The sequence below is a fragment of the Cimex lectularius genome, unplaced genomic scaffold, assembly GCF_000648675.2.
Source record: "Cimex lectularius strain Harlan isolate CLEC.00 unplaced genomic scaffold, Clec_2.1 scaffold147, whole genome shotgun sequence".
NCBI lineage: Eukaryota > Metazoa > Arthropoda > Insecta > Hemiptera > Cimicidae > Cimex > Cimex lectularius.
The window spans coordinates 415988-431537 of record NW_019392851.1 but is presented as its reverse complement, the minus strand read 5'-3'; the positions used below and the strand labels follow the sequence as shown (position 1 = coordinate 431537).

General features: G+C 33.9%; 1 protein-coding gene across 2 annotated transcripts; it reads right to left on the bottom strand.

Annotated features, from left to right (window-relative positions):
• Window positions 1-71: 71 nt before the first annotated feature.
• LOC106669580 (post-GPI attachment to proteins factor 3) lies at window positions 72-7854 on the bottom strand. 2 transcript variants are annotated; one of them, XM_014399156.2, is made up of 9 exons: window positions 7695-7854; window positions 6272-6380; window positions 5715-6208; window positions 3159-3307; window positions 2949-3101; window positions 2227-2351; window positions 1216-1352; window positions 940-1141; window positions 72-880 (listed from the first exon to the last, which is right to left on the bottom strand). In XM_014399156.2, exons 3-9 carry the CDS (start codon window positions 5854-5856, stop codon window positions 823-825), a joined length of 966 nt encoding a protein of 321 aa, XP_014254642.1. In that variant the 5' UTR covers window positions 5857-6208; window positions 6272-6380; window positions 7695-7854; the 3' UTR covers window positions 72-822. The 2 variants fall into 2 exon arrangements, with proteins under 2 accessions (XP_014254642.1, XP_014254651.1); XM_014399165.2 differs by having other exon boundaries at window positions 6264-6380; window positions 7695-7852.
• Window positions 7855-15550: the final 7696 nt, after the last annotated feature.

Here is a 15550-nt window from a genome sequence, read left to right as displayed (position 1 = left end):
CCTTACCTTTTTACATACAACTTTTTTTTTTTTTTAAAGGAGATTTATTAACCTGAAAGGAACATAAAAAACGAGAAGATTAATAATTCCAAAAATGTATTTGTAAATAGTTAAAAAAAAAAACATTGTACATCCTTCAACACATTTTATTGTTAAAATTAACGGAAATTTAAATCTAGTCAGTTTAAACTTGAACAATAACATTTTATAATAAGGATTTTTTTAAAATACAACAAATGATTGTAAAAATTTATAAAATATATGAAATTTTAACATAAGGCACATTGTATTGCACTTTCGAGATTGAACGGTTTTTTGTTTGTTTTTAAAAACAAGTATTAACGACATTTTTCAGTTGACGACTGGTCTGCTGTAAAAAATGAGAAAGATTTGTTCAACAAAAACACAATTTATAAGAAAAAAATAATCTTAAAGTGTTTAAAAATCAATTATAAAATAAGAATCAAGCTATCAATTTTATTTAAAGTTTTACCATTTATCACTTTAATGGTATTGCATACTAACATTTTCATAAATATTTAAAGATAAAGTTGAAAATTCACTTAAATGGAAATTACTATGTGATTAACAATTTGTTCTAGCTTTTGTTAAATATATTCTAAGATAAACTAAAAACTTTTCTAGCAGAAAAAAATCAAGTCCTAGACCCTGTCTTAAGACTTATGTATAAAGAGTTATAAAATATATAAAAATTTAATACACTATATAAACAGTTAAAATTTTGAATTAAACATAATTTAATTATTATTATATAATATTTTGATTGCATTAAAATTGACTGTTTTAGTTTTAAGAGCCGATTTACAATTTGTTGTACGTTTGAGTTCGTTGTAGGTACCTCGTGTCGTCGATGACAAACCTGGAAATAAATGGCCCAATGTGAGTTCATCAAAGGTGGAAACGAAACCAAAACCTTACCTCCAGAAGAAATAAATTGCTGGACATGTGCAGAGATGCCATAAAGCATGTGCGTCCAAAACCCACATGTACGGCGGGAAATCGTGAATTTCAAAATACATACAGCAAAGGAGGGCGAAAACTGCGATAAAAAGATTTTTACAATGAGGAAGATGACGGTTCTTTAAAAGTAAAATGCCACTCAATGCTGCAGAAAGGACACCTGCAGTATTGTATCAATTAATTAATGATCCGTTAAAAGAGAATTTTTTCCTTAATATTAAATAAACTCCTTACCGACAAAAACATTTGCAAAAAGGTTGTAACCATAATCAAATGGTCCTGAGGATAAGTAGAGAGCATGATTAAAAAAGAACAGAAAACATACAACAGTATATATCACAGAATATCGTTTCCTTGCTCCGATCAAAATCCTGAAAAAATAGATTTTTTAAAAATGTTAACTTTCAACAAATTTTAATATGCATTATCTAGCAGAAGGATAATTGAGGGAAAATAACAAATATATTTTTAAACAGTCAAGTTTTTTAAATTATTTTCTTACAACAGCTCTACCCAGGATAGAGGCATGCGAAATGTTCCTCAAAGGACCGTCGCAGAAACTGATGGTAGAACTACTGAATGTTAGTTGTAGAATAGTAGCTGCTTCTGCTAACTACACGACATTTGAAAAATGGCAAAAAGGAGGGAAAACTCAAAAGGTGAGGTTGAGATAGGAAGTTGGTGTCCGAGTGGTTCGAGGTCATGATAGCTCAAGTGGTAGAGCAGCGGCGTATCTAGCCGAAGATCGTGGGTTCAAATCCCGCTCGTGCCATTGACTTTTTTATCTCAACTAAAAACCTTAATTAATTGTTAGGTACAAATATCGAGCTTGGGCAATGGTTTAAAGGATTTTGGATTGGTAGGACTGGATACTTTGGAGGTTAGAACCCACAGTTTGATTCTATACATCCTATTGGTCGATCTGTTTTCAATAGTAAAATTATGTAAAGGTGATCGACCAGCTACTATTTACAATATATTTAGTGGAATCGTTGTTTGCAGTTTTAAACTTGATGTTCCTTCTATCTAATAAATAAACAATAATCTTATAAGTAAATTAATTAATCTTTTTATGTAAGGTTTTGGTTGAAATGAAAAAGTGTCACGAACGGGATATGAACCCATCACCTAACTTTTTCATTTCAACCAAAACCTTATATAAAAAGATTAATTAATTAAAAGAAGTAATTTGGTCAATCAGACCACAAAGTATAACGGATTTATAAGTAAAATTCAATAATTTACCTCATTCCCATTGCATAAGCTCCAGAAAAAACAATAGCAAATGCTGAAAGATAGTCCATGAGCTCTGTGAACGGTGTATCCCTAGTGTGAAATATGGTTGACCAAAGCCATCCATTAATTGATATCTATAAACAATATATAATTTATTTTCCAAGCCAATACAGTAGATTCCCACTAATCTGAATGTCCATCTAATAATAACACGCTTCAGTCAGGGGGGAGGATTTTTTTTCTTTTTTGTGTGGAAAATATTGATTTTTCTTTAGTATTAATCAGTTATTTCAGTTATATTTCAAACTCCAAACTCTACTACCAATTTTTCACTGGACTTTCATTCTACAATTGTGAGGCTGGTATGGTGATGAACCTGTAACGACCTTTATGGTCGTTTTGGTATGCTTATCATTCTGTCAGATGTGTTTTGGCTTGTCACCATATTCAGTGGTGAGTTTGAACCAAAATTATTAATAAAAACTGAAAATTGTGAGAAGCTGAAATGCATCGTACAAACCAAAATTTCCAAAATGACCACATTACACTACCACCCTTGTTCTTGTTCCAAACCTCCAGCTTAATTTTTAACCAGACTGCTTTACTGCTTGTTTCTAAATTATTTTAGTAATTCCGCTAAAAAAATTTTTGCTAATTGAAACTGGGCTCGGTCCAAATCAGTCTGGACTAACGAGACTCTACTGTATATGTATAACAAAATTCCCACATACCAGTCCATAGCAAATCCAGATTTTGAACATTGGCACATTGGATTCATACTTTTTGAGCCATGAAACCATCATCTTGATGTGCATGCAGCAGTTCATGATCGAAAACAAGGCCGATGCAGGTTCTTGTACGCCTAAAAACCTGATGAACGGCCACTGTAAACATACATGATTGTATTTTTGAGTTTATCGTTACTTTTACGATACGTTTACTTTTCCATGAAATTGAGGCGATGGCCACCCTTTATTTTCAAACAGCCTAACCACTCCCCACATGCATCTGTACTGGCAGTCGTCTGAGCATTTCCAAAGCAGCAGCAGTGGCAATGGAATCAGGTCCCGCTTCGAATAATAATAACCAGCTGAAATAAAAACAACAATTATATAGATTTAATTTAAACAAAACATTAATTATACACGTTTATTATATACATAATTTATGTTATTGTACCATGTTATTTTTTTATTTTTTTTTTTAGAAATGGATAATAAAAAAATCAATTATCAAAATTAAGTTCCTTAAAAACACTATGCTTAAATGATAAAACTTAAAATTAGGAATATTCAATATTAAGGAAATTGATTAAACATTAATTTACAAATGATCTAGCAAATTTATTTCTATTTTGTCAGTTATAATAAAATGCAAAAGGAGATTACCATTTGATCATTGCTTTTGTATGTTGTTGCCTATTAATTTTGAATTTAATTTGGTGCATATTGTAAATGGGATTATATAATTTTAACAAATTCCTTTGATCCTTTAAACCAATGTTTAACACTGACAAAATTCAAAAGGAAGTTTCAATCTGAGTAGAGTAGGCATTTTGGTGGCTAGACAACACCTCATATTAATTTTTTTTAACTTTGAATATTGCGAAACAAATATGATTTTAGAGATTGATTAAAAGTTCATGTTGAACCAGCACGGGGTTTGTTACTGGGTCTGTCTCCACTCATGGGTTTTTGAGTGATTCAAACGCATTTCAGCATTGTGCCATCTTCAGTGAGGAACCCATCATTCAACAACTCTCGATTTAAAGTTGTTGAATCTAGGCTAGTTGTTGTTATATAGCAAGTTTGTATCTAAAAACCTGCTTGGACTGGGAAGTGGTAATCTTTTAAGGTAGGCTTTGTAATGAAGAATCAAAAATTGTCTTGCTGTCGTATAATTTGATTAAAAATAAATAAAGGTAAAAAATTCTTGTATGATATAATATAAATGTTAGGACAGTGGTAGCTAACTGGTTAGGGTGTCTGGCTTGTATTTTTTCATGCCAGTGGTTTTCTATCAATAAACTTTTGTTTATTTTGCATTTGAAGGAAAACAAACTTGTAAACACAGAAATCACTAACCCCCATTTAAAAATTAGTTTCACTATTGTTTATACAAATTACAATTCTATAACATAGTATGTAATACTTATAGATATCATGAATTTTGAGTAACAATTTATTCTTTGAAATCATATTCATATAGCAACTCTGTTAAAAAAAATTGAATATCAGCATTGTGCGAAGGAATCGTCAATGAAGATGGCCCAATGCTGAAACTTGAATAACTCAAAACCCCGTAAGTGAAGACAGGCTCTGTGGGTTCGTCTTCACTCGTGAATTATTTAGGTTTCTCACTGAAGATAGCACAAGATTGAAAAGTGGTTGATTAACTAAAACCAGCAAGTGGAGACGGACCAAGTGACTCTGTGTCGGTTCAACATGAGTTCACTGACTCGCAGACCAAAACCCATAATCAAAGTGGGCTGATCATAAACTACAAAGGATAAGACAATTTTATAAGTTTGATTTTGACAAGTTAGACATAATACACATACAAGTACACTAAACAAAACCTTATTTAATAATGCTTTTTTATTGTTTATAGAAATTATAATTCTATAACATAGTGTGTAATAATCCGCTTTAAAAAGGATTGAACACTGCACTCACTCCATTGTTCATAATTTCTTGTGTGTAATATACGTAGATATCAGGAATATTGAGGAACAAAACAAATTAAAATGGTTGAAATCAGAGCAAGTTTGTTTTTCAAGCCCCAAAGTGGACTGCTTATAAAATACAAAGGACAAGACAGTTTTATAGGTCTGATTTTGGTAAGTTAGGTATAATACACATACAATTATACTAAACAAAATTATTTAATAATTCTTTTTTTATTGTTTATAGAAACATAGTGTGTAATATATGTAGATATCAGGAATATTGAGTAACAAAACAATTTAAAATGGTTGAAATCGGTGCAAGTATGTTTTTCAAGCCCCAAAGTGGACTGCTTATAAAATACAAAGGACAAGACAGTTTTATAGGTCTGATTTTGGTAAGTTATGTATAATACACATACGATTATACTAAACAAAACTTTATTTAATAATTCTTTTTTTTTATTGTTTATAGAAATTATAATTCTATAGCATAGTGTGTAATATATGTAGATATCAGGAATATTGAGTAACAAAACAATTTAAAATGGTTGAAATCGGGGCAAGTATGTTTTGAAAGCCCCAAAGTGGACTGCTTATAAAATACAAAGGAGTAGACAGTTTTATAGGTCAGATTTTGATAAGTTAGGTAACTGCTTAAAAAATAAATACAAAGGGACGTATCAATCTATTAACGTTGGGCGTTGTAATTGTTGAGAATTTAAGTGATAAAGGAATTTGTTCCTGATTGTTTGTTTATAAAATATAATAGGAGGTTTCAATCTGATTAGAATAAGGCCGAAGGCGTTATCAGTAAGTTGCTGATACAAACCTTTGTCGCAGAGATCCATTCTGCATATTTCGACGCAGGTCTTGTAGGTGGGAAACGAGTTTCCGAGGGAGGCGGAGGCGATCCATGGTCTTTTTAAAACGAGGATGAGCAGGAGCAGAAGAGACCCCGGGAAAATATTCATTCTCAGCTAAATTCCATTACAAGTTGGCCGTGTGCAGGTAGACCGAAAAGGCGATTAGGCCGTGTTTCACATCGACCGCGGAATGGCATAACAGACGAACGACCCGAAGCTGAGCCGGAACAGTTAAATTAACGCGTTCGAGTGACACATGGGCTCCAAATTAGGCGGATCCCGGGGAAGTTGGTGACTGGCGACGGTCAGTGCCGGACGGGTCAGCTGTTCCTGTTCTGCAGAATGTTGATTAATCGGCTTCCGCCGGTAGAGCGCTGCAGGGCGTCGTTACTGGTTCTAGTTGAACCCTGCACCGGCAGGTCGCAGGAAATGTTCCGACTCGGCGCTTTCCACCTCCGACCTTATATAAAAAAAAAAGTCATTGCCGATTGCTCACAAAGTGACAAAATACTTACAAACTTACTAGTATACAGTCTGACACCATCCGATCAACCTAGCCTTCATGGTGTAAACATTTCGAGGTTTTTATTTTAAAACAGCGGAAATAAGAGGACCGAGACTAGTCGATTCAACTGCGGACAAATATGACAACTCTTAGATCAATCCATACAACAAATATGAACTCCAGAATAAATTGCTCTCCCTGCAATAAGTAGCAACTTCACCACCGTGCACGTTGCGCTCAAGAAAATTTCGAATATTATATTCCCTGTCACACAAAGGTCGTATTCTCTAGCTGTGCTGCTACCCATACAGAATCAATTTGGGAAAAGTGGCATAATGAATGGCGTGAAATGACCCTTAACAAGCTGAGAGAAATTAAGGAAGATGTAAAACAATGGTCTACCGCCACTTGAACCTTCTGTAAGGAAGTAACCATCCTAACACGTCTCAGAATATGTCACCATGAAGCATGGCTTTCTCATGGCGAGAGAACCTCCACCGATCTGTCAAGGTTGTCAGGAACCGTTAACAGTCAAACATATTTTTACTGTCTTTCTCTTTGAGCAGAAAGAAGCGCATAAGGTGGACAGATTTTGTCAGATGATGACACAGAGCAGAACAACTTTTCAATTTCACGAGGATGGCTGGCCTGCTCTCTAAAATTAAGAAGACGAGGCATGAATGTGGGTGGTGGCTGAGGCCGTCGCGGATATGGCGAGCCTGGCATGGTCATGTCGGCCCTCTTGCTGGCTGGCGGTGCCTATTCATCTATTTCAAATATTTCTGTTCAAGGCAGATTCTGACCCTTAGTGGTTTTCTTGGAATCGCCAACAGTGTATTGGGTATTCTAGTAGGATGATGGTTTTTTTTACTGGAATCCACGAAAGATGAGTTCAAAGCCAAGAGCTTTGTGATCCGAGTCGGACTTTGACTTCTATAGGAGTCTTTGAATGGAACGGACATGGGTATGGAATGTGAGGCAGCCATGACTGTCAGCTTCGTTAGAAGAATTATTTGGGGGTGGAACGACTCACGGAGTTATTGGACGAAAGTGCAGGCTTTGTCAAGATCGGACATGTACCATGACCCAGCATAAGAATTAGTAAACCAAGACCGAACAACGGTCAAATATCAAAAACTCATAGGTCAATCAATAAAATATATATCAATAACAAGCCTATCTATACTCAACGTATAGCTCTTATTAATTTCCCCCAGGGGGTCGAAGTCACGACTGCTCAAGTGAATAGAGCAGCGGTGTATTGAGCCGAAGTTCGTGGGTTCGAATCCCACTCGTGACGCTAATTTTTCATCTCAACCAAAAACCTTAGACAAAAAGAATATTTAATTTGAATAATTAATATGGTCAATTATGACCACTAAGCAAATTAAGGATAAAGGATTACTAAAATAGTTTGTAATTTGAAAAACTTTTGATTTACCCGTTATTATTTTCGATTATAGTTGAAGCTGAAATCGTTTTATTTTCTCATTGAGGATAAACCCGAGATATCTGTTTTTTGTTAAAACTTAGAATTTTGTACTTTACTACCACGACAGTTTCAAATAACAACAGCACTACATTTAACCTCACAAAAATAAAATTCTACGCCATTTTCACAGCTGAGCTCTTCTGAAAAACAACCATGAAATACATATACAAACATTAATTTCTAACAATTAAGTAGTTATTTATTACGTTGACCGTAAACATTGTAATAAACACATACACATTTCACAGACTTACAATACTTGAGAACCTCTTCATAACTAGAGGAATGAAGCAATCTGTACTGAAGGAATCCCGTTAGGAATCCAACTGAGAGGAGCTTCCTGTCTACTTGAGCCCTACCTGAGGAGTGTTTTTGTTGTAGACTAAAACAATAATTTGATCTTTTTTTATATCACAAATATGCAGTTCGGATGATAACCTCTGGCCGATTTTATGGAGATATGTTGTACATAGGATTTTATATATAGTGCTACATTCTTTTCTCGTCAAGTTTTTTAAAAAATTTGTATCCTATACATATTAATATACACTGGCATCAAAAAATTCCACTTGTAATATAACTTGCTTTTTACATATTTTTATAGATTAATCGGTGTTTCACGTTTTTTAACGTTTAATAATTGAGTTTTTGTCTAAAAAAGTAAAAAAAAGTGTAATTGCTAAGGGAAAAAAAGAAAAAAAAGACGGTCGGTAAAATTTGTTTTAATTAGATTCCTCTTGCCTTGATTACATCTCGAAGACGCCTCGGCATACTTTCTACCAGGAAATGTCTCTTTTCTGGAGGTTAGCCCATTCTTCACGAAGAGTCCTTTCAAGATCATGGAGTGTATCAGGAAGGGATGGACGTGCTCTCATTCGTCTTTTTATGTTGTCCCATAAATGTTCGATAAGGTTCAAGTCTTGAGAACGGGCTGGCCAGGCTAACAAATGTTAGATGTTGAAGGTACATTTGTACTATGGGAGCGACATGAGGACGGGTATTATCGTGCATTAGAATCGGATTGTCGTTGATTTCATCGAGGGTAGGAAACGCATGATGTTCCAAAATTTCATCCACATAGCGACTGGTCGTCAAAGACCCTCCACGAACAACAACCAACTCTGTGCGAGATTCTCCATTGAAATTCCCGCGCACATCATCACTGAGCTACGCTGAAAAGGTCGGATCTGGGAGAAACTACAGGCTTCGTACCTTTAATTTCGCCTTCTCCCCACTCTTTCACACCTAGCTAGAGATCGTAGAGTAAAACTCACCCCGATGGTTCATATAACCTCGTAAACAAAGGTTAATCATCAAAAGACGACATTATCATCAATAGTAGCCACATTATCATTTACAAGCAGGAAGAATGGCCATGTTGTATACTTTAATTTTTTTTTCAATTACTGTCGACCAACTGCTGGTACAAGGCAAAGAGTTCTGTATTAGAAGAAATGGAATTATTCTTCTCAATGACAACCCAAGGATATATTTCGTTGGTGACGCGGCTGAAATTATTTCACGTGTGCTTGCAGCTTCATTAATATCGCCGGCTATAAACCTTCAAACGTCTCTTCCAATGCGAAATTATTTAAACAATGAAAGCTTTTGTGTCAAAAGGTCAAAATTGCATAGCAGGAGTATTATTGGATTTAATAATTTGTTGAAGTCGTGAGGAGCGGTCAAGAATGCAAAACGCTTTTTTCATTTTTTTTACCGACGTTTCTACCTTTATTCGTCTCATCCTCACATGGGCATGGGTAAATTACAAAATATAAGTTGTTTGGAAAAAATCCAATTTAAGATGTAAATATAAATTTTGAACCAAGTATTTCATGCTCACATAAAGTATGGTGCTATTCTTGAAATGTCATATTGGTTTTGTGTGAAAGTGTTGTGAAACATGAATTTGTATTCTGCTGTTTTTATATGATTGTGACAGGCCGGGGAACGGGAAATCTGGGAAATTTTCTTTGATCACATGCCGTTTTATTTAACTCAAAGGAAATCGAGAATAGGAATTTTCTGGATTGGATTTGTGATTCGACATTCGATATTGGAAAAGAAGTTAATTATTAAGGAAGATGACGAAGGAATGGAAAATATAAAAATAATGTTTAATACTTTATTTGCTTTATGATTTTGGCGTAGCTACGCCTGAATTTGCAATGTATCTGTTCTATAGTTAATGCTTGTCTGTCTCTGTTAATGTAAACCATTTCTATAAAGTTGCGTTTGTATTTGTTTTTTCCGTGTTTAGTATTTGTCTTTTGTCGAAATCAAAGTTGTGTTGTTTGTTTTTGAAAGTGATATGGATTGGTTTTTGATGTTTTACAGTCATAAATGTGTTGTTTTCCGTTTTTTAGATATTGCGAAGTAATTCCAATGTTTGTTGCTAGAGAGTTCATAAAATTAATTTTATAAATTACATCGGATTTGTAGGCTGTTGGTGTTGGGTCTATGACTTTGGAAAAAAGTGTATGTACTGTTTTATTGTATTTAAAAGCTATTTTAATGTGTTCGAAGGACAGAAATGTACTTAAATTGTGTGACAAGGTGTGGTCGAATGAAATGGACATTTATATTGGTTTGTCTTTGAGTGTGTTGATGTGTTGTGTACTGTGGAGGATGTTGTTTTTTGTAGTGCTGGGTCATAATTGTTTATGATTTTGTTCATTATGTTTTTATGGTATTCTTATGTAAGATTTGTTTATATGTTTGAATATTTTTTAAGGTTAAAGGATTCATGACTTAGAGATAAGATTCTGTGTAATCCATTAGATTTCGTGGTCCGATTATTCTCACATTGAGTCGCATTCCTACTCACTCTCTATATGGAGTTAATGACGCTTTTCCCTTCAGTTATGTGTGTCACGAAAGAAACGTGGGCTTAGTACAACAATGTTTAACAAAAATAAATAACTGTTCATATGCTGACAGTAAATCAGTTTTATCTTTGTTTTACTATTATGTTTTTCTCTTTTTACGAGCAAAACAAAAATCCTAGCAGAAGAAAACATCGAATCTACGACGCTACATGAAATCTTTCTATCTGAGATAAGATCGGTGTTTTCTTTAGGGCAGATTCAAGAGTCCGGAAAATCCAGGACGGGTATAATTGCAGCTGGGCCAGCAAAACACTTCTTCCTCGACCCTTTGGCGAAAGACCAAGTCAATATCGAACGATACGTCAAAGAGCGTATATGACGATATTTTTCGCCGGGTCTCTCGAGGGGACGGAGGCAATTTACGTATTTGAACCCTCTTGAATTATCGAGACGACCCTTGGTTTTATTCATGGGGCTCTAATAAAAGAAAGGAATGTTTTATATTACCGTTCAGGCTCATTGTTAACCGTTAATCTTTGTAGTTGGTTTTCGTTAATTTTTTTTAATTTTCCATACTTGTATATTTATAGTGTTTGACATTGGATGTTTTCAATACCGAATATTTCGCTTTTCTCTTAAACGCAGACAATCTGTAACAAGTTGGGCAAAAGTGCCTGTTGCGAACCTGCGCGACAAAAAATGGTGGGTTACTTAAATTTGTGCTTTGAAAATTATCATATTATAATTTGACGCATTCGTAAGATGTATAGACTGAGAAAACTATCAAAAAAATAAGCACGCTTTTTCTTATTGACATTATTAAAAAAACGTACATATTTAAATATTCGAAAAATAAGTCTACAATATATCTATTAGGTTTCGTGATCCGATCGACCAAATAAATTCTTTTCAATTAATTAATCTTTATGTAAGGTATTGGTTGAGATAAAAAAGTCAGTGTCACGAGCGGGATTCGAACCCACGACCTTCGGCTAAATACGCCGCTGCCCTACCACTTGAGCTATCGTGATTTCGATCCACTCGGACAGCAACTTTCCATCTCAACCATCACTTCATTTCAACCAATACCTTACATAAAGATTAATTAATCGAAAGAATTTATTTGGTCCATCGGACCACGAAATCTAATGGATTTAATAAGTAAAATGAAGTACTAGCTATCTTCACAAAAGCTCTCCGTGGCCATTTCATTTGTCGCCTAGAATCGCATTCTGATCACACGACATTTAGAAAATGGCATAAAGGAGGGAAAATTCGAAAGGTCAGTTGAGATGGGGAGTTGGTGTCCGAGTGGATCGAGCCATCGAGGTCACGATAGCTCAAGTGGTGAGCAGCGGCGTATCAAGCCGAATATCGTGGGTTCAAATCCCGCTCATGACACTGGCTTTTTTATCTCAACCAATACCTTACATAAAGTTTAATTAATTGAAAGAAGTTATTTGGTCAATCGGACCACGAAATCTAATGGATTATACAGAATCTTATCTCTAAGTCATGAATCCTTTAACCTTAAAAAATATTCAAACATACAAACAAATAAGTTCTTTTCAGAGGATCTTCGGAAGAGGTCAAAACTTTTGACCTCTTCCGAAGATCCTCTGAAAAGAACTTCTTGTATCCAGCAGGTCGATAATCTATTTTCATCGATACAAACAAATCTTCCATAAGAAAAAGTACCATAAAAACATAATCAACAAAATCATAAACAATTATGACCCAGCACTACAAAAAACAACATCCTCCACAGTACACAACACATCAACACACTCAAAGACAAACCAATATAAATGTCCATTTCATTCGACCACACCTTGTCACACAAATTAAGTACATTTCTCTCCTTAGAACACATTAAAATAGCTTTTAAATACAATAAAACAGTACATACACTTTTTTTCCAGTCATAGACCCAACACCAACAGCCTACAAATCGGATGTAATTTATAAAATTAATTGTATGAACTCTCTAGCAACATACATTGGAATTACTTCGCAATATCTAAAAAAAACGGAAAAACAACACGTTTATTCAAGTTCGTGGGTTCAAATCCCGCTCATGACACTGGCTTTTTTATTTCAACCAATACCTTACATAAAGATTAATTAATTGGAATTCCTTGTAATAATCATTTAGCCGTGTTTAATATTGTGTGTTGGAGTGATGTATAATTAAGGTAGCGATCAGGTCGAAACGTCGGCAAAAATAAAATAAAAAGGTGTTCTTCTAAACTACCTCATTTTTGACCACTCCTCACGACGTAATCATATTATGAAATAGCAGTTCACTAAGAACCACACATTATTGGAATTGTCGGAAATTTGACAGGTCAGTTATTAAAAACTGGATGGATTAATATAGAAATTAACAATTTGCTTTTGTTGTAGAAAAATAAATGACGATAGGTTTCAACAGAAAGCTTCAACCTCAACTTTTGAATGGACACAATGAATCGTATTTAATATTACCTATTTGGTCGTCAGATGGCTCAAAACGGAGTCTCTGCATTTTGGAAAAGTTAACATGGAAAAGACGAGAGAGTAAGTAACTTTGGCATAGAGAAGGCCGAGAAAGTGAAACGTGTTCTGTATATCGCTAAGAAGTGATGTTTAGTGTTTACCAGTCGGGGAGGTTGAAGAATGCAGAGGTTTTAGCGATGCGGGGCAACTCGTGCTGTTTTAGAATTCAGCTCGGATCCGCCCCGACTCGTTAGGAAGCGCAGAACGAACCATTCTTCTTGAAAACGGGGCATTTTTATATCCTTGATATTTTTAGGATATGTTCTCACTGTTCGGGGTAGCAATTTTCATCGTTTAGACCGTCTTATCCATCGGGTTCGTGGGCCTGTTTAAAATTTAATCTTTCACCTCTGTTCCAGCATGTCTACCAAAACGATTCATTTCTACTGATTTGCATTAAGACCAAAGTAGACAGTTCATGTTCAAAGATGTCCTTTTGGGACCTGGAGTGTCATTCTTACTATTAATAATTGTTGCGATTTGGATCCTTGTACCAATGTAAAATTCTATATTTTATGATTTTTTGTTATATATTCTTATGAAATAATATTAAGTAAGTTAGACTATATAAATTATTAAGATGTTATTTTTTTATAATTTTTAGGATCACCGCTTTGATTTCTCAGCGAAATGTAACCCAACGTTTTAATATATGAAAAACACCATTCTATGAAAGAGAATAGGGTTCAATTTGCACATAAAGAATTATCAGAAGGAAAAACATTACCTTGTAAACATGTATAAATCCAATAATTATCAGATATTAGAACGTATTTCAAGGAAAAAAAGCGGTTTTAATGGTTACTTGGGATATTTGGAGTAAGAGAACGGCCCCGCCGAAATTTCATTTAGCCCCCATCAGGAAATTGGCTCCCTATCAAAAACAAATTGATCCAAAGGTCTGAAGACCAGAATATCACTAAAATAGAATAAAAAAACCACCATTAATTTGTCTACTTTTCAATCAATTGTGTTAAGTTTAAATTTTAAATATTAACTGGCAAATCGTACTCTTTAAATATTCTGAATATTGTTTATAAATAAAAAAAAGTTCTCCTCACTTTAATCTAATTATCTAATTAATTAAGCTTTTTGTTTAGGTATAATAGGTCGAAGTAGAAATGCATAAACCTCGCCCTACTTATTTTCTACTTAACCCTGTTTCTCAACTGCAGACTTAGCGCTTCCTCATTATTATTTCAGAAGTATTTTTAAAAATTTAACATTAAAGAAGATAATACAGATATCAAAAAATAACTAATTATAGGGAACAAAAATTACGCTATTCTTTGGAGGATTATTTTTTTTGTCTGACAATTATTTTCTATGTTAAACCATTTTTTTGTCTGCTAACAACGGTAAAAAATTAATAACAAATATTCGTTTGTGATGTTGATATTTTTAATTTTATCCTCATATACATATTTTATATTCATAGTACTTTTCTTCAAAATGTGAACATGTGAATAAAAAGAGTTTTTATTTTTTTGGTCTACAAACGATGATCAGCGATAATTTTCGATTGATTGGGACAGTCTATCCTGGAAGTATTAATCTACATACTGCATATTTATACTTCTTTGGCCGCAAACATGGATTTACAAACTAAGCAACGTTTCATCAAACTGCTAACAACGAATAATGTTAATTTTCAGAAATATTTGTCGATTATTTGCGATATTTTATCAGAGATTTATACGCATACACATGCTATGTGCTCATTTCTGTTTGGGTGAAGAATTAACAATCTAAGACCCTTTCTGTCTGCTAAGAAACGAGTTCATTTTCACAAATATTTTGTGTGATTATTTATCCATGTACATGCTATATTACTTATTACTTTTTTGGCCAGAAGGAGAGTTTTCAAACGAAGACCTTTTTCTCTGCTAAAAACGAGCAGGTTAATTTTCACAAATAGTTGGTGCGATTATTTGTGATATTTTATCATAGATTATCCATGTATATTCTATGTACATGCTATATGTTTATTTCTGTTTTGGGCCAGATGGAGAATTAACAATCTAAGACCCTATGTTTCTGCTAAAAACAACAAATTAATTAGTTAATTTTCATAAATATTTTGTGATATTTTATCATCGATTTATCCATGTAAATGCTATATACTCATTCCTTTTTTTGGCCAGAAAGAGAGTTTACAACCCAAGACCCGTTTTGTCTGCTAAAAGCGATGGAGTTAATTTTTACAAATATTTTGTGATTATTTGTGATATTGTACCACAGATTTATCCATGTTTATTCTACATACTCATTCCTTTTTTGGCCAGAAGGTGAATTTACAAACTAAGACACTTTTTTTCTGCTAAAAGCGACGAAGTTTATTTTCACAAATATTTGGTGGTAATATTTGTGATATTCTATGTTGCATTTGTCCATACATGTACGATACATTTATACTTTTTTCAACCAGGTGCTAAGGAA